Source organism: Herpailurus yagouaroundi, unplaced genomic scaffold (assembly GCF_014898765.1).
Source record: "Herpailurus yagouaroundi ecotype Mexico unplaced genomic scaffold, PumYag 28, whole genome shotgun sequence".
Classification (NCBI taxonomy): Eukaryota; Metazoa; Chordata; class Mammalia; order Carnivora; family Felidae; genus Herpailurus; species Herpailurus yagouaroundi.
In genome coordinates, this window is record NW_024412376.1 from 48,337,152 (window position 1) to 48,356,272 (window position 19,121).

The following is a 19,121-nucleotide window of genomic DNA, read 5'->3' on the forward strand; positions in this document are numbered from 1 at the left end:
ATTTTAGAAAACTGGGGTGTATTTTTACCCTAAAAACTAATTCTATAAGATTTATTGAGATAATACAAAATGCCTCATTATTAATAGCTCACAATCAAGATTTTGTAATACAGATGATCACAGAAATGCTGTTTCTCCATTAAAATTTTTTTTAAATTATGTATATGCATTTACTTAAGTTCAGATTCAAGGATATTATGTTTGATCCTTAGTGTTGTTTTTTTTTTAAATATTCAATAGCTGGAAAGACAAAGGAAAGTTTAGATTGCTTTCTGTGGTAGTTATTCCATTTTAATTATAGTTATTGTACATTCGTTTAAACAGAAAGAAATATATCTAGCAATAAGGTAAGCCTGTTATTTTTGCTTGTTTTTGTTTTGGTCATGACAAACTGTGAAATGCTGTGTTTTTCCTATAGTTCTAGTCCATGAAATCCGCAATCTTTCCACTTGATTTACGAAGGACCCTTAATTACTGCTGTCATTAGCACCTAGTGTTCAAAACAGTCTGTTAAAATGTACTGTTAGTCTCACCTCCAAGTCCCTGCTTGCTTTATTTTAATTTTTTTCCAAGGGTAACTAAAACAATAATTGCCTTAATAACAACAATCATGTACAGAGAATTAAATAAAATTCCAAGGTTTTTTTGTGCCTATTTCTTTTTGTTCAGTATTCGGCATTTGTGTGTTAAGATTGGCTTAGAGTTTGAACAAGTGTCCATAAGCAGGGTTGTTACAAGCAAGGACTTATTACCTGGGTTTTAAAAACGAGTCACTCATTTGCCTTTTTCTTTCCACATGGGTAGGAATGACAGACAACTGCTGTGAAGCTTCAATGTTTCTGCCTGGTCATGCACAGTTCTGCAATATAATGCATAAATGTATAACAACAACTTGGGCTTGCATGATATCTCGCTTGGAATAAGGAAATCCAGCCAGGCGCGTCCACGCGGCCATCTTCGCGCGCGCGCACACACACGTGCGCGCGCGTGTACACACACACACACACACACACACACACACACAGGTCAAAAGTTGATTCATTCCCGAGATCCCCCAGAATCTTTTCTTCCTCTCTTTCCGGCAGCTCAGCTTCCAGTCAGGGTAGTAGTGAGGTTGGGGGCGTGGAGAGGCGGGGAGGGCGAGGCGAGGGAGGCGGGAGCCGGGTGCCGGTGCGTGCGGCGCCCGCTCCTGCCGGGTGAGTCCGGGCCGGGTTTTGCGCCGTGTCCCCCGGCTTGTCTCACGGCCTCCAGCCGCCGCCGCTGCCGTGTTTACTGAGCTCGCGCGTCCTGATATCACTCCGCTGGCATGGAGGAGGAGGAGGAGGTGGAGGAGCGAGAGGAGGAGGAGGAGGCGGCGGCGGCGGCGGCGGCGGCGGCGGCGAGCAGTTGATCATTGTGATGGTGGCAGGAGCAGCGGCGGCAGCGGCAGCCCAGCCGAGCGTTAGGGGCTGCTCTCCGCGCGGCGTTTTGCAAAGGACTTCACCGATCTACTTTTGCAGTCGCCTCGGACTGTCCATGTGTTTACTTCCCCCAGCCCGAGGATTCGATATCTAGGTTCCTGTGAAATGCAACTGAGCAGCCAAAGTACTTTGAGAACACGGGGCGGCATAAACACCAAAACTTTTTTGTGGAAGGAAATTGCAATAAGCAAGCTTGCCGTTTTCCGATGCGGTGTGGAGTGAGTGTGTGTCGCGCGTGTCCGCACTGGAGGCATATGCTTGTGTGTGTACATGGGGTGTATTTTTCGGTACGTAGGGAGAAAATGCTTGCCAACCACCGGAAATCTCCTGGAATTTATTAGAAAATAATGGATTATAAAAAGAAGGCAGGAGAGGAGCGGATCTCCCCTTGAGTTGCAACCCGATTTGCTGCTGGCTCAGTTTGTTGTGATTCTTTTTGTTGATAGGTGTCTGATGGTATTCTGATAACACCCCCCCTTCTTTTTTCCCCCTCGAGCTTTACAGTTTAAAAAAAGGAAACAAAAAAAACCCTACCCCAAAATCTCTCCCCCTTTTTTTCGCCCCGTCGAGATCGCTGTTTCCATCCATGTGCTTGCGTCTCCCCCGCGTTCCACTTAAACTATTTTAATTCTTGGACCCAAGGAGGAGGCTGATAGGGGGGTGGATAAAAAAAAGTTCTTCCAAAATAGTGTGCCCGGGGAGCAGGATGGGGGATTTCGCAGCCCCCGCTGCTGCCGCGAATGGCAGTAGTATTTGCATCAACAGTAGCCTGAACAGCAGCCTCGGCGGGGCCGGGATCGGTGTGAATAATACTCCCAATAGTACTCCCGCTGCTCCGAGTAGCAATCACCCCGCTGCCGGCTGCGGCGGCGGCGGCTCCGGGGGCCCCGGCGGCGGCTCAGCGGCCGTCCCTAAGCACAGCACCGTGGTGGAGCGGCTCCGCCAGCGCATCGAGGGCTGCCGGCGGCACCACGTCAACTGCGAGAACAGGTATCAGCAGGCTCAGGTGGAGCAGCTGGAGCTGGAGCGCCGGGACACTGTGAGCCTCTATCAGCGGACCCTGGAGCAGAGAGCCAAGAAATCCGGCGCCGGCACGGGCAAGCAACAGCACCAGAGCAAACCCCAGCAAGATGCGGAGGCTGCCTCGGCGGAGCAGAGGAACCACACGCTGATCATGGTGAGGGCGCACTGGCAGCAGGCGTGGGGCGCGCGCGTGGGGGGGGGGGCGTGGAGCTTCTTACATGGGGGGACGGGTGTTTGATTTGCACGGTGGCGAGGTGGGCTGAAACCGAAGGGTTAACATCAACTTTTCTGAGGAAAAAGCTGTCGTCGTCGCTACCTGTTAATCTGTCAGGGTTGTCAGATTTGGGGAAGAGGGGGCGAGAGGGGAGAAGCCAGTCACGACTGCGAGGGGCGGAGGGAGCCTGAAGCGTCGGAGTGAGGCACTGGAAAAGTTTCCCCCCCTCTCCCTTTCTTAGATACCGATTTTAAAGAGAGTGAACCCAGAGAGTTGAAACCTCGCTCCTCCTCTTCACGACTCCCCACCCCACCCCTCGCCGTGCCGCTTCGCTTCTCCAGACCAGCCCCCCCCCCTTCACCCACCCCTCTCAGCACAACCGCCGGGTGCAGAGAGAAATTGATGCAGTTGCCGATTCTGGGCGGGCACCAGGCCCTCAACCCCTGGGGGGAGGAAGGGGAAGGGAGAGTCTCTCGCCTCTTCTCCCTAGCTAACCCCCTTTGGGCTGAGAAAGTCTGAGAGTTTTGTGAATGAACTTTGAAGTGGATGAGAAGCGAGCGAGGGTGGCTGCGCGCGCGCGTTGACGGGAGCGCGCGCGGATGCGGGGAGCGGGTGCGCTCTCTCGCAGCTCCAGCCCCGAGGCTGGCCCGGCAGGTGGAACGGCCGCGAGGGTCCGGGGGGTGGGGGGGAGCGGCCGGGCGTGGGGATCAGGGGAGAGCTACGCCCTCGGCCTGCGCCCAGGGTCTGGGCCACGCCAGCTCCACTGGGGATTGTTTCTCGTCCTCCTCTTAAACTTGCTCGCACGGAGCTTGCTAGCTTCAACCTCCACATCGCTCCCCGCCAACTTTCCAGGATAGTGTAATAAGCCGGGAGAAGTGGAAGGTAGCAGGGAGGTGAAAGAAGCTTAAATGGCTGGGTGGGTGGGTTCGAGGTAGAGGAGCAGCCAATGGCTTAACTTCCCTGGGAGGAAGGGGCAGTTCCCACCCCCTAACCCTGAGGGTAGAATCCTTTCTCTTATCTTCTCTCTCCTGCTCTTTTGCTTTCCTTTCTGGGTGTGTGTTGGGGGGTGGGGGGGAGGCCGGAAGCTTGGGAAAGGTGTCTGCAGCCCCCTCCCCCACCGCGCCGCCTGGCTCCGGGCTGCGCGCGTGTGCGGGGTGCGCCGGGCTGTGGGAATCCAGGAGCGCGGCGCGGCCGCGCGCTGTCGCGGGTTTCCCTGGCCGACTGCACCTCAATCCGCAGCGCAGGGCCCGGTGTGGGCGTCCCCCTCCGTGTGCGGTTTATACACCTCGCACATCCCGGGTCTGGGAGCCCTGGGCGCCCCCGGTGGTGTCGGTGCCTCCTCCGGCTTTCGCCCGGCACTCCGGCCGGCGCTCCTTGACAAAGAGCCGGCTGGGGGGAGGGGAAGAGGAGAGGCCTCAGCGCTCGCTCCCCACCCTCTCCACCTCCCCCCACCCCGCACGTGAAGAGGAACAATTTGTTTATCTTGGGCTTCAAGAATCCTTCCCTCCTCCCAGTTCTCCGAGGCCGCCCAGCCCCTCCTCCTCTCCACCCTCCTCGGCGCGATCCAGCCCAGTCCCGCCGGCTGCACCTTCCCTCCACCCCCTCCTCTTCCACCTCCCACATCCCGCCTTCCCCCTCCCTCTCGGTGCGCGGTCGTGGGGGAGGGAGCGGGAGGCGCTTTGTCCGCCTGGCGGCCCAGCTCTGCCCTGGAGGCCGCCCGGTTGGGAGGGGCGCTGCGCCCCGCGGCCCTGCCCCCTCCGCCGCGGCTGCCCGCGCTGCGTTCGCCCCACACTCCTCCTGCCCCCGATCCAGCCCGAGCGCGAAGAAGAGGCGGACTCTGTTTTGAGGAAGAACGTCTGTCACCGAAGTCAGGGAGGGAGGTTCTGGCTTTACAAACAGGAAGCCGAAAGCCACTGACACACTGTAGCTTTTCTGATTGTGCCCGGAGGCGGGGCTGGACCTGCATCTAGACTGTATCTCGCGTGCCCTTTTCGTACCTATTTCTCTTCCAGTCCGCGTGGTCTCCCTCTCCCCGCCACCCTCGCGCACTTCCACCTATGGGGAGACTCACTTTGTGAACCTAAGACTGAAGTAGAATTTGAAAGGCACTGAGAATTTCATCCCTGCCTGCTCCACGCCCTCTTTTCACGTGTTTGTACACCCCACACGCAAGGATTGCGTAAAAATCGGCTGCTTTTTCGTGAGGCTCCAAAATCTCAGTTCCAGGGAATTTCTCCCGACCTTTCGGGGGAGGACTGCTGTGGCGTTACCTCGCCTTCTGGGCAACGCTGGAACAAAAGCCAGTGCCCTTCCTGGTGCCCGGTCGCCTTTGATCACTGGCGAGCACAGTGGAGTAAGCGGCCAGAAAGTTTTCGTGTTTGGGTTAGGTTCTTCGGAGGGTGCCGTCTGGGCCTGCGGACGGGTAGAGGGAGGACTCTGGGTGCGCGCGCCTGGCTTATAACACATACGTAGGTGGAAGCAAGTCCTGGATTCTGACGTTACCTGGAAGGAGGTAGAAAGCCCAAGCCAGAGCTTACTTTTGAAAATGCAAAGACAATCTTACTTGAATGGAGCAGACCTGAACTATAAGTAGCATAGTGAATCCCAGTTTAGCAAGTTAACAACAGACTTGAAAAATTGCCTGAAAAATAGCACTTTTCTGTCAATTTTTTGACAATAATTTAGCCCATTGATTAGATTGATGTAAACGCCAAGGCTGTGTATGGAACAGGGATGTATTCTAGCTTCAGCTGTATTTCACATATATCAGTGGGAGGTATGTGTGATGAGAGTAATGAAAATAAACAGCCTTAAATCTTAAGCAAAGAGTTGCTTGTAAATCCTGTGTACCACAAAGAAGGAAAGAAGATAATGTTATCCTCTTCTCTAAGCTATTTTTTTCTTTAAAAATAATTAATTTAAAAATTCATATTAGCCCTTGAAATGAAAGGCTACCTTAACTTAGCCTGTGTATGAGATAAAATCTTGAAAGCAGAGGTCGCAAAGAAAATCTTGATCTTCATTTTCTTGATTGGCTACTGGATTATAGTTGGGCTCTGCTTGGGCCACAGAACAATTATATTTAGTCCTCAGATTGGGCTATCTGAAAAACCCTAAAGAAGAGCAATAATCACCAGAGCCAAATAATAATAATGGTGATGATAAAAATAAAGACGAATAGGATTCTTTTCTGTTTTATTGCTATTGTTTCCCTTCTTAGGGCCAATATGTCCAAAGTACTAAATATCGATTAGTTCTCTTTCTGCCTGGTTTGGGTTGAGAAGTCAGTCTAATCAGTTCTTTCCTTCTTTTGATTTGTTTCCTTACATATTTACAAGCATAGACGTGAATTAAAAAAACAAGCAAACAAAAAGGGTGGGCGAGGTGAAATAGAAATCTTCCATGGTTCCAGGCTGCTGGAAGGAGCCTGGGTTTCGTGTGGGTCCCTAATAGCCCCGTTAAGAGAGCAGGGAGTTCAAAAAGGCTTGGGTTTGAAGCTGCAGTACCTCTGGTGAAAGGTAGTTCCTGGACAAGTAGTCAAATGACCCTTAACCGCCCCCCCCCCCCCCAACACACTTGCACTTTTTTGTATATTCAGGAGAGTCTCAGTTGAAAAGTGATCTTTTCCTAAAATAGTTTTAATTACTTGTGGTAACAAGAGACATTTTTCATTCTTTGTATTTGGAATTGAAGGTCAGGTTAAAATTTTAAAGTAAATTCCCGTTGACAAATTCATTTTCAAGTCAAAGAGAGACTGACTTGACAAAGGTGTAATCATTCAGGCACAACCGAAAAGCCTGACAGCGCAGTCTTCAGAATTTCAAAATGGTGGTAGCCTTACTTGACCTGGATAAGTCCAGTGTTTTCGTGACCTTTTCACTCTGTTAGCACCATTATAACTTTCAGAGTGTGCGTAATTTATACACAGTTTCCAGACTGCATAGCTCTGTGTGGTTCTCACTCTGAAGAGTTTATCACATAAAATTCAGTTGATAATAAACTTACTAATTACTGAGTATTGGAGAAAACTGCAACATATCCAAAATGTTCTTATCCATTTCGGGAACAGATCCAGGAAATGTCAACATACTAGTCCAGTGCTAAACTTCCTTATAAATGAACCTGGTTTCCCATTTCTTATCCTGTTGAATATCCTGTTGAAGGTAAATTACTGGCAGGTAAATTGAAGGTAAATCATTTGGCAGGCTTGTAATGCCAAACCATTTCTAGATTTTTCCTAGGAACCTTTTCATTGGCTTCTCCTGTTCAACTGCTATCCTGGGTGATAGGATTGACAGTTGGCTTCTTGAAAAGCCTTCCATAGCCCACACAGGGTGTGCCTTAAGTTTGTGAAAAAGTTCCTGGAATTTCATTTCTCTGTGTTTCACAAGCGTCTTTTAGTTCTTAAGAAGCATTTTTTTTTTTTAAAGCTCCGATACATATTTAATTATGTTATTTATGTTCTTTGGTTGTGGCGCACTTTATTTAGCACCGGATAGCCAGAGATCAGAAAAGTAGAAGCACATTTAGTTAATCATTAATCATAATCTACCAACCGCTCTTGGGGCTGAGTTCTTTCCCAGGGAAAACTGGGTTTTCAAAGAGGTAGTGTGTTTGATACTTTCTATCCTGACTTGCTAGAATTGTAAGAGCAAATTTTAGAATCTTTGTAGGTTTGTGCTACCTGATAGGAGGAAACCTGGTTTACTGACATTTCTGTAAGAAGAAAGAGGAGAATTTCAAACATTAAAATAGAGTTATGTAGAGTTATTTTCTAAATATCTCCATGAAACCAATAGCCAACTGTGTCTAAAGAGGTTTCCTGACCGAGCTCTTCCATTGGTTGGGATAAGAATGGTGTGTGTGTGGTGTTGGAGTGGGGGGGGGGGTCTCTCTCCCTGTTTCTCTTCTCAGTGCTACTTCCATACAAGGAATCCAGTATAATAAACCACTTTATACATCACATAGGAATTCTTAGACACATTTGAAGTACTTACATGTTATGTAATGCCATTTATGGAATTTTATTTGTGATTAGTGCTCTATGTTTGTTAATTAACAGTCTTATACTGTGTTCTTGATCTTAGGATGGCTAAATTCTGTCATCTTTTCCACATCACTCATGATAGATAGCTGTGAAATCAGTCAGACGTCAAAATCTTATAAAGAGGAACATATTTAAAACTCACTCAGTCCTACGATTTTTATAATATCTACCTTTTAACTCTCCCAAATAGCTTTGCATTTTCTTCACTCTATTACTCAGAGGCTGTTTATCTAGTTTTCAGACCCTATAACTGCTTACTTTGTTTTTCCTTCTCCTCTGGCAGCCAACCTTTTGGTCTTTTCACTGACCTTTTGCACCTTTATCAAAGAGTGGGAGGGGCGCCTGGGTGGCGCAGTTGGTTAAGCGTCAGACTTCAGCCAGGTCACTAGTTCGAGCCCCGCGTCGGGCTCTGGGCTGATGGCTCAGAGCCTGGAGCCTGTTTCTGATTCTGTGTCTCCCTCTCTCTCTGCCCCTCGCCCGTTCATGCTCTGTCTCTCTCTGTCCCAAAAATAAATAAACGTTGGAAAAAAAAAAAAAAGAGTGGGAAGAAGCAATAAGAGAAATTTAATTTCAGTGTTTCCTACTCATAACTAATGAAACTATTGGGGAGGAGGCCAATTATTTTGGATTAATTATAGATTTGATTTTGTATGCCACTTAACTCTTCATTAGCACAAATAATGGAGAAGAGGCTGAATTGAAGAATTTCAATTCGTTTGTTCAACAGTATTGCTGCACAGTCCATACTACTTCACAGAAGTTACAATGCTAAATCAACCTCTTGCATCCAAGACTGGGTATATTCTTTGTAGGCTTTTCAGTATTCTAGCTAGGTTTAAGGGGATAACTGGTTTGCTTGTATTTTAATCAGCATCAGGCTTGTTACCAGTGACTTCTCAACAGCTTCAGGCCAAGTTATATGCCCTTCTCATGACGTTTTAAGTAAAATAATATGCTTTACTTTTCTGCTGTTTCAAACTAATTTGACATTGATTTCTGTTTTGTTTTTTTTGGTTTTTGGGTTTTTTTTTAAACGTGGCTGATTTACAGATAACTGCTCCAAAGTTCTAGGACCCCCCAAATTAAATTTTCATTAAAAATACCGCATGCTTTTCAGACAGACCCATTCCAAAAATTCATTATTCATGTGTGTGAGTTGGAAATGTAGCTCCTGGAAAACCAGCTATCGCTGAGAACTGATTAATTCTCCTAACTTCAAAAAAAGAAAAAACCCCCAAAAACTCTTGTGTTTAAACATAAGAAAAGTTAAAGAACTAAAGAAGTAAGGTTGGATAAAGTTACTCAGAAGATGGAGTTGAAAGCCTGCTGTATAATAAATACTTAAAGATCATAGAATTTCATTTAATGGATCAGGGAAGGAGCACACCTTTCTTTCCTCCCTTAAGTCTACCTGGCTGTTCTGTTATTGAGGAGCTTTTGAGTTGTGGGTAAGCAACTCCATTTGGGGAAGAAAGCACAGCATTCCCTCAGGGCCACATACACACGTGCATAGAGAAAGGAAATTACTACTGTGGCTCAGGAGTTTCAAGGCAAACTGTGCGCACTATTCTTGGGGGAATTTCATAAAAATCTCAAAAGGCTTGCAATACTTCCTCTGACAGAAAGAAAGTGATTCCTTAGGAATAATTTAGACACTTCTTTTTAATTATAGTGCACCTCCCATTGGTTGGAGTGACCTTTAAGCTAAAGTAGACTCTTTTAAAATACGAATAACTAACATTCGTCCTCCTCAGCGATGACTTAACCACTGTGGAAAACTTAAGTGAAACATTTAATTTTCTGACTAACAACTTCCAGAATTTCCTTTCTAGTTCCTTAAATCTCCATCCTGTTGCGTAGAATCTGCTTGTGTCATTTCGTGTGGCGGACCCTCCAGCCTTCAACTATGTAAGTGTTTACTTGTGCACGTGAAGACGTTATTAGGACACATTACTGTAGATCTCTCCTCTCACGATATCTTTCGACACCTCCAGAAAACTCCTGTCTGGACAGAGGCTTCTTCCTCTTCAAAGGAAAGGGCTGAAGTGCTGCGGGTCTGTTTGTGCGGTTCGACCTGGGTCATAACTGACTCAAAAGGATTGCACGGCTCTAAAAGACAAGCTCGGCCAGTGCCCTTTATTCTCACAGTGGTTGGTTATTTTTCTTTCTTTGATTGTTTGTTAGATGCTGAAAGCAACTCCGTGATTGAGCGTGAATGTAAAGGGACTGGTGCCCAGGAAAGGGCTTTAAGGAAGTAGTGTTAAGGTAGGAGAGGCGAAAAGGGATGACGATTTTGGAGGCATCACCTGGAATGGATAGCAAGGGGAAGAAATAAGAGAGATGATCGGTTTTGCTCATTTGTGGTAAACAGTATCCTGGTGCCTTGGGAGCTCACAGAGGTAAAGTATGCTTTTAGTAGTCCCCTCTGAACCTTTAGACCTTAGGAAAACTCAAATACATATGTTTTCAAGAGCTAATGGCAGTATGGTTTGTATATGGGAAAAATCACGTTCCTAAAATATTTTCGTGCTTTCTTAAATTATTACTACTGCCACTGGAATGGATTTACTACTATAGGATTCCTTTAAATCAGTGGTTTTCAGTCAGTGGAGATTTTGCTCCCTCTCTCCCTCCGGGAACATTTGGCAATGTTGCGCGACATTTTTGGTTGTCCCAACCAGAGTGGATGCTCGCGCTGTCCAGTGGGTGGAAGCCAGGGATGAAGCTAAATACCTACTGTGTGCCCACAACACCTGGTCCAAAATATCAGTGTTGCTGCTGTTGAGAAACCCTGATTTAAATAAGGAGCTCCCCTAGGATGTTGAAAGTACACAGTGTGGCTTTACCCACAGCTTTTCAAACACACTCTCATTACTTAAGGAGCGGAGAAAGGAGGAGGTGCGGCAGAAGGTCCCTTGGAAGGAGTTAAAGGACCACTGTGCGGCCACGTGACCTTCTAACTTCATGACTTTTCACTTCACGACTGTCTGCCTCTGTCTCCTTCCTTGTCTGTCACAAGGTGAACAGTAGTCATTTGTTTTTACCTCATGGAGTGATTGTTAGGCCCCAATGAATTAATATGTATGTAAGAGTCGCAAAGACTTCACAGCACAAAGGCTAGGCCTATTTTTATGAATTCCTTGCCTATCTCCCAATTGTTTGCCCCCCCACCCCGTCCAAGTGCAGGCTTAAAGTTGAGTGGTTGGAGTCTTGTTTCACTCCTGCATAAGCCAACATCGAGTGATTAGGAATTGAGCAACTGCTTGCTGCATATTGCGCACTATTTCTAGGCGCTGGGGGTACCTTGGTGAAAGGGGCCTCCTTGCTCTCATTGGATGCACCCTGCAGGGCATCGTTTCATGGTTCAGGTTAGCCGTATGAAACGGTCTTGTGGTTTTATGAGACCACGTTAGTGGAAGTCGTTAATAAACTAACATTTAGGAAAATCCCAGGGTGCTAAATGCTTTGTGTCTTCTTGCCAGCTTTCTGTAGCCATGGCTTTCTGTAGCCATGGCTTTCTGTAGCCATGGCTTTGTGCGAGGAGAGGATTATTAGGTGGTGTGGCAGAGAAGAAGATTAAGGTTAAAAATGAGGCAGATGATCGTCTTTGACTAGGTGACACTTGGCAGCACCATGATCACGGCTTGACATCAGGCTTTTAGAGGAAATTAGATAAAGAGGAGAACCTTTAGAAAGAAGCTGGCAGGAAGGTGTGAGGACTTGAAACCGTGTATGTGAAGAACAGTTGGAAGACCTGGAGGTGTTTGGTCTGATTTAGAGAGTATGATTGCTTTCTTAAAATATTTGAAGCACCGTCAAGTGAAGGAAGGACGAGATGTGCTCTTTATTGGCCAAAAGGGGATAAAGTCAGGATCGGTGGTTGGCAGTTATTAGGAGCCAGGTTTGGTTTACTATTAAAAAAAACCCTGGGGTGCCTGGGTGGCTCAGTCGGTTGGGCGCCCGACTTCAGCTCAGGTCATGATCTTGCAGTCCGTGAGTTTGAGCCCCACGTCGGGCTCTGTGCTGACAGCTCAGAGCCTGGAGCCTGTTTCAGATTCTGTGTCTCCCTCTCTCTGACCCTCCCCCGTTCATATTCTGTCTCTCTCTGTCTCAAAGATAAATAAGCGTTAAAAAAAAAAAAAACCTGATTATGTGAAAATTAAAACTGTTCAAAGATGAAATGGGCTGTCTCGAGTGAAAATGTTCCGGCAAAAGTTGTTCAGTTGCCTAAGTGTTGGAGAGGGGGTTATGACATCTTTTTTAAGTGAGAAAAATTTTAAACAATACGGAAATAAAATACCAGGTAGTGAGGACAGGGATTTTATCTCTTTATTCATCTTCATATTCTCATGGCCACAAAAAGACCTACTTGTACATAGGAAGAACTCGAGATATTTGTTGAATAAATTGCTAAATGAAAGCAAGTAGATTAAAAAGTGGCTTAATTCTTGTCCTCAGTGTTTCCCCCTGCTCAGGAGTTAGCATGGTTTATAATATCTCTCCAGACCTGCTTTTGTTCACTTACATATATACTATATATTGTACACCATCACATGTTAGCATTTTTTTCTGCATAAACGGAATCATACATATGGTTCTGAGATTCACTTTTTCCACATAATGTATTTTGGAGATGTGTCCCAAGTCATTACATATAGATCCTAAAGTCATTCTTTTTAACTGTTACATAGCATTCCATAAATAGATGTTCCATAATTTATTAAGTGATCCCTTATTGAAGACACTCTTGCAGTTTCTCATTTTCTGCCAATTAAACATTACTGCAGTGAACATCCTTATTCATATATTCCTTATACATATGTGAGCATTTCTGTAGCACAGATTTGGATTTCTTTCTATATACGTAATATGTATAAACAGAAAAGGTTGACCAAAAAAAAAAATCTCTTAATCTAATATGGTTTAATATAGTACCTGAATCTTATTATAACCTGTTTTAGAGCAGATGATCATTGTGTGTCCTTAAAAGTACAGCTTCAAGAAAAAGTGTCAACTCTAGTAACTGGTGTTGGGCTATTCGGTCTAGGGCGAACACTTTTAGTTTATAAAGGTTGTGTATCTGGCAACATATCTTCTAGGAATTACTTGCCTTCTTTTCATCTGGTCCTGAAAAGGAAGTTAGTGGGAGTCTAGTTAGCCAGTACCTGTTCATGCTGTGAAAGTAGGAAATTCACTTTCTTGAACAAGTTTGTCGTTCTCTACCTTTCCTGAGCTTTGTGTTGCACGAGGCCTGTGTGGCTTTATTTGTGAAATGTACTTCAGCTGGTGATATAGTACCTGGGGTGGCAGTGGGTGCAGGTTTGAGTGGTCGTAAACATCTCACGCCTGTGAGTTGCTGCTTCCCACAGGTTAAATTACCCTGACTAATCCAGTCATCTGTGTAACATGGTAATAACAACCCGCTGACCTGGCCAACTGTAGAAAATGCATCAAAATGGACTTGCCTCGACAGTCACCCGATAGCATTTGTTTAGACAGTGAGAAGTCCTATCAGTTTTCATTATACACGTGTGCTGAAATGGCCTGAAGACTGCCCTTCATTGGAGTTCTTGGTCATTTTGATTCACCTCTGGCCTAGCAGCTGCCCTACACAGAGATGCTCATACTCATAGCCCGAGTTTTCACATAGCTGGAGCAGTTTGGCTCCTGAATCTGTGCTCTTGGCTACAACGCTTTTCTGCCTTTACCTGCCTGAAGCATTTGTTCTCAAAAAGGTTGTGTGAGGGGCGCCTGGGTGGCGCAGTCGGTTAAGCGTCCGACTTCAGCCAGGTCACGATCTCGCGGTCCGTGAGTTCGAGCCCCGCGTCGAGCTCCGCGTCGGGCTCTGGGCTGATGGCTCGGAGCCTGGAGCCTGTTTCCGATTCTGTGTCTCCCTCTCTCTCTGCCTCTCCCCCGTTCATGCTCTGTCTCTCTCTGTCCCAAAAATAAATAAACGTTGGGAAAAAAAAAAAAAAAAAAAGGTTGTGTGAGCAACTGGATTTTTGAAATAACCGGGCTCCACCAAGGACAAGTCCTCTTCCTTTAGGTTGTAAGATCAGTTTGAACGGGAGCCAAAATTAAGATACGTGGTCTCTCCTATGGTGCTGGTCCTTGCCTAGCTCTGCTGTTTGATAATGAGGATCCCCACTTTGCTGTCCCTTGGCCTCGTATACTTCTGGCCTGTGTGTCCTTCCTTTCCCTGTCTTTTTTATCACCACTTTATGCTTCACCTTTGCCATAGTGGCAGTAAGACCTGGAAGCTTGTATAAGATGTTGGTGGCAATTATTTGAACCACAGGAGCCAACCAAGGGTAGGAATGTAAGTGGTAAGGGTAGGAATGGGGGCCTAAACTTTATAGGTCATTCTCTGCTAGGGGATTCTGATAAACTAGGCCTTCTGTTTCAAGTTATGATGTACATGTTGATTAGCAGCCGCCCTTTTCTGCCATTTAGCTCAGCCACGTAGCATCTTAGGGGAAAAAAAAAAAAACAAACCCACAAAACCTGTGGCCAGCTGAGTTAATGCAGCCATGTGCTCCGTGCAGACTTTAGGGGAGCTTCAGTCTAAAGACAGCTAGATAGCCTCTGTTTCAACGTCTTAAATCGTAAGATTTAGTTCTGTGTGTAAAATAAGAATCTTGCTCCTGATCTTCTAATTAGGCTGTCCAATATGATAAACTTAGGAGTTCCTTAACGTTGCTGCTCTGGTCATACAATACATTTCAACCTTTGACTTTTCCTGCTGACAGTCTAGTTTTGCTGGTCTCCTGTCCCTCTGAGGAACGTCATCTTACTTTTTTGTGTTTACTTCCGAAGGTTCCTGGGTCTGTTTCTTTCATTTCTCGCACTGGAGTGTTTTCGTTCAGGGATTGCTTTCACCTGTGCACAAGGTGAACGACTACCTGGAGTTTTGCACGAAGTGTAACTTTTACCTCTACATTGATTGTAGACAGGTAAATGATTATATGTTTTCAATATTAGTTATTTCATAGATATCTGATGATACTGTTGGATAATTAGATAGATATTAGATATTAGATCTATCTAGATAGATCTATCTAATTAGATAGATATCAGATACTATTATCTGATATAGATATCTGATGATACTATTAGATAAAAACTTTTCCAAAGGCTATTGAGATCATAGCTTTGTTGTAATAAACTTCTAATTTCTAATTCCTTTGGAAAGCATTTTCTTCTTTCCCGTTGAAAGAATCCAGAGGTGATTTGTAATAGGAAATAAATGACTATAGTCAAGTCGTACATTATTGTAGTTTTTTTTTTTAAATACCTTGCAAAATGTGTTTCAGACATTTTTAGTTTTTTTTTTTTTTACTTAAATGTTTGTTTATTTTGGAATTTTGTTTGTTTCAAAGGGAGTTCAATAACTAGACAGTTAAATAAATTCATAAATGGGAGTGTCTGGGGTCAACATTCGCATTAACGCAAAGAAATTTGACGTGTCAGAGCGCAACAGAATTTTCTGGATGCTAAGTAAAGGAAAAGAGCTAAAACTCATATAATCATTTATTCTTGGCTTTTAACTTCAGAATGTCTAAGTGATAATAATGCCAGAGCTCCCAGCGGGGGTAAAACATACATTCCCTTTGCCTGTTCCCATCTTCTGTTCCGAGCTCCTATTGTCCCAGTTCTAATCCACTGTGGTATTTCAGTCCATCCTTTCTCCCTGCATCCATCCCAGAGAAGAGTGTGTGGCTATAGCAATGGATCCCTTTGCAAAGCATGCAGGTGGTGTTTATCTTTAATCACTTAAGGTATTTCCTCGCAGCAGAGTGTGCAGATCAGCACCTCCAGGATTGCAACATACCCTCACCACTCACATCCTGCCTTGGCCCTTTACTGGGAGGCTCTCTGATGTTTGGTAAACAGAGGTGGTTTATATAAAGAAGCAACTTTCTCAGTTTAGAAATTGTTGTGGCTAAATGGTTGAAAGCGTATTTTGCAGTGTAACTAGGAATTCCTAAATGGTTTGCAGCTGCTATTGGATTTTTTAAAAACACATTCATTTTCTTCGGTGAAGTATGGAAACAATGATTTTAGGTTTGGATTTCATGCTGCTTAATTCTCAGAACCTATTCAAGGACTATTTGAAGAAACTTGTTGGTCATAACAGTAAATAACCATACTAAAAAAAATATTTTTGGCAGGTTGTATGTGTTAGAGTGGAATATGTCTAGAGCCCACAATGAACTAAGAACATATAATAGTAACGTTAAGGATGACAAAGTATGATAAACTGATACTTTGAGGATGGGGATATCTGGCCCTTAGACCATTGAAATTCAAATGGGCGGTTTCTTTTTCAGTGTTTGATCCTGTTCTTAGGTAGAAAGGATTGATATGAATCATTCAGGAGCCTTTTATTAACTTTAAGTTTGTGGTCTCAGATGGAATTGGAACACTCAGAAATAGTTTCAAGTAAGGGCACTTAATGATAGCTGTGCTTGTGAGAATCCTATCCTGTGTCTTTGTTTCCTTCACGGAGGCACAAGCTGTCTGTGTTACAGGTTTGGTAGGCTTCGTGTTTATCTGTGGTCTGGAATGTCAAAGGATTGCAAACCTGAGAATTTTGCTTCCCTCTTTACCCTAAAGTGATGGGGTAGGAGTTTCTGGTATTGGCTCACGGGGTGGGGACAGCCATATATGGGAGAGGAAAGGGGGATTGGCTGGCTTTGGTATTTCTATCCATTCTTTCTTTTTTTAAAGTTTATCTATTTTGAGAGAAAGAGAATGAGAGAGAGCACACATGCACACGCAAGAGCGGGGGAGGTGCAGAGAGAGGGAGAGAGAGGATCTAAGCTGGGTCTTCACTGTCAGCACAGAGCCTGAAGCAGGGCTCGAACCCAGGAACCGTGAGATCATGACCAGAGCTGAAGTCAAGAGTCAGACTTACACTTAACCAGCGGAGCCACTCAGGCGCCCCCACCATCCACTCTTTCTAATGCCCTTCTCTTTCCTTTATTAACAAAGAATGGATACTTTGAATAATTATTTATGTCTGTCTTTTTCCTTCACACTATAATGCACACTTCACTTGTTTTCTTCAACTTTTCATAATATATGTTTATGATACACTGAAGAGCCATAAATTTGAAGAGAGAGATAATTAGCTTTGACAGACTTACAAAAATGAGACTATAAGAGGAAGACGCAAGAGTGTTGCTTCAGAAAAGGATTCCGTTACTGGGTTTAAGGGAAATTATCCAGATGAGAAATTCTGCAGTGTTAAAATTCACAACCGTTTGGGTGGCACAGGTTATAAGAAGAAGTGGATTATTTTATGATTTTTTAAAATTGTAAATATTTTTCACAGTTTAAACAAATCTTTTTTTTTTTTTTCTTGATTCTCAACATAGACTTTTTAAATGGAAAAATGCAAGATACTGAGTAATAAAATGGGAGAAAGAAACAGCAACTCAGCCACGGGTGTTAAAATTTCATGTGGTTCACGTGCCCTTTACCTTTACTCTCTCTCAGCGTGAGAGTGGATTGTTTTTGAGGAACCTTTGTTTAATAGCTATCTTACCTTAAAGAATAGTTTTCCTTTCACTTTGATGGCTCATGCATTCAGGGAAGCCTTCAAGAAACATGGCTCATTTAGCATTAACTTGACTTAGTAGTCCATCCTGCCCCTCCCAATTTGGGGATCCTTTGTAAAGGGGACAATTAAATTGTCTGTGTCTATAAGGACAAAGATTAACCATGGGTTGGGTTAAGTTATTTCTACCATTGTACATTATTTTCTATTTTCTGGATTAAAAAGAAGACTTGAAGACAGAATGTGAGAGATTGATTATTGCAGAAAGGGAGGAAGATAAAATTCATGTCATCTGAGGTAAGCAAGGCTTCAATATCGCCATTATTTCTATGGCACTTCTTCCCTGGGCCAGATCATGCCCTCATCCACAATGGAGGCCAAAATGATATAGGGGGTAAAAGGATCTACCTCAAATGTTCTTAGATATACTGGCTTTTTTTCTTTTTTTTAAGTTTATTTCGAGAGAGAGAGAGAGAGAGAGCACAAGTAGGGGAGGGGTAGAGAGAGAGAGAATCCCAAGCAGGCTCTGTACCAGCAGCACAGAGCCTGATGTGGGGCTTAAACTCATGAACCGAGAGATCATGACCTGAACCAGTCAGGCACTTAACCTACCGAGCCACCCAGGCGCCTCTTAGGTATACTGGCTTAATGCTCATGAGAGAGAAAGAGGAGGCGTTTTAGGGTAAGTCCACTGATGAAAAAAAGGTTTAGACAGTTCACTGTCAAGTCTTTGGTACGAGTTAGGTTTGGTTGCTGTCACCTCTCAGCAGCAAGGTCTCTAAACAGTGACGAGGTTCTTACCTGAAGGAGGGCTCCAAGGGATAGAATGGGGAGAGCTGAAAGGCTTGGATTTCCCTATAAACTGAACCCAGTGTCCCTGGGAATCAGAGTGAGGAGCTCCTTTAAAATGTCCAGCTTTTCTGCTCTCCACACTCAGGAGCGGCTCCTGCTTCCCCCACCCCCTCCATCCTATGTCTTTTGTTCCATGAATAAATATTATGTGCTTTGGTGCTCATTACTCTTTGATATGAAAAAAGGCAATTCATTAGGTTGAAGGAGGAGGGGGAGGGAGACACCATTTTTCACCCGGTGCATCAAGCGCGGTTACACTGATTTGAATTCCCAGAAAAGTAATAAAACAGTGAAAATAATGATAAAACAGCTCATGGGCTGACAGCTGTGCAGCACCCGGGAACACTGAAGACAGGCCCCAGTGTTGCAGCAGGACAATATTGTGGAGCATATGGTGCCATTGCAAGCCAGTTGTTGAACTCGGTGGCCGCCTTTTGTTTGGGGGACTGTCCCAGCATTGGGTCTGTGGTAGCTCTTCAGAAACTTCTAGTCTCATTGGCAGGTGGGCCCTTGGCACCATGCCAGCCTCGCTGTACGGTGCCTGACTCAGGCCATGCGGAAAAGCTCATGCTTGGAGAGCAGTCACGCCTCCTTACTTTGGTCACTGATCAAATCATTTGTTCAGCGAGTATAAATTGGGATGTTTTTCCATAGCAGCCCAGTGGCTACATTGCAAAAGGAACATTTTCTACAGGAATGCCAATTAATTATTAGGTACGTTAATTCGCCAGGGCTCAAGTCTTTGTGTGAGAGTGAAAATTGTTGTTTTGTTGTAGTGCTTTTCGGATGCACTTTGCACATTACCTCTTCGTTCTTCAGGCTAGAATAGCTAAAGCCAGAAAGTGTGTTAGGGCCAGTGTTACTGCTAGAAAGGAGAGAGAGTACCCGTCTATCTAGTTTTTACAAGACAGTGCTAAAATAGGCCCTTTGCTTAGCATGGGTCTATTTTTTAAATGTGTGAAG

At 44.9% G+C, this 19,121-nt stretch overlaps 1 protein-coding gene across 2 annotated transcripts in view; it reads left to right on the plus strand.

Moving 5' to 3' along the window:
- Window positions 1-1,082: 1,082 nt before the first annotated feature.
- Window positions 1,083-19,121, plus strand: part of MAML3 (mastermind like transcriptional coactivator 3) — a 418,624-nt gene continuing 400,585 nt past the window's right edge. Inside the window, exon 1 of one of the 2 annotated variants that reach the window (XM_040473561.1) lies at window positions 1,083-2,637. In XM_040473561.1, the coding sequence (XP_040329495.1) occupies window positions 2,167-2,637 (471 nt within the window). In that variant the 5' untranslated portion in view covers window positions 1,083-2,166. The remainder of the gene's footprint in view (window positions 2,638-19,121) is intronic. The other variant, XM_040473571.1, reaches the window with a different exon arrangement.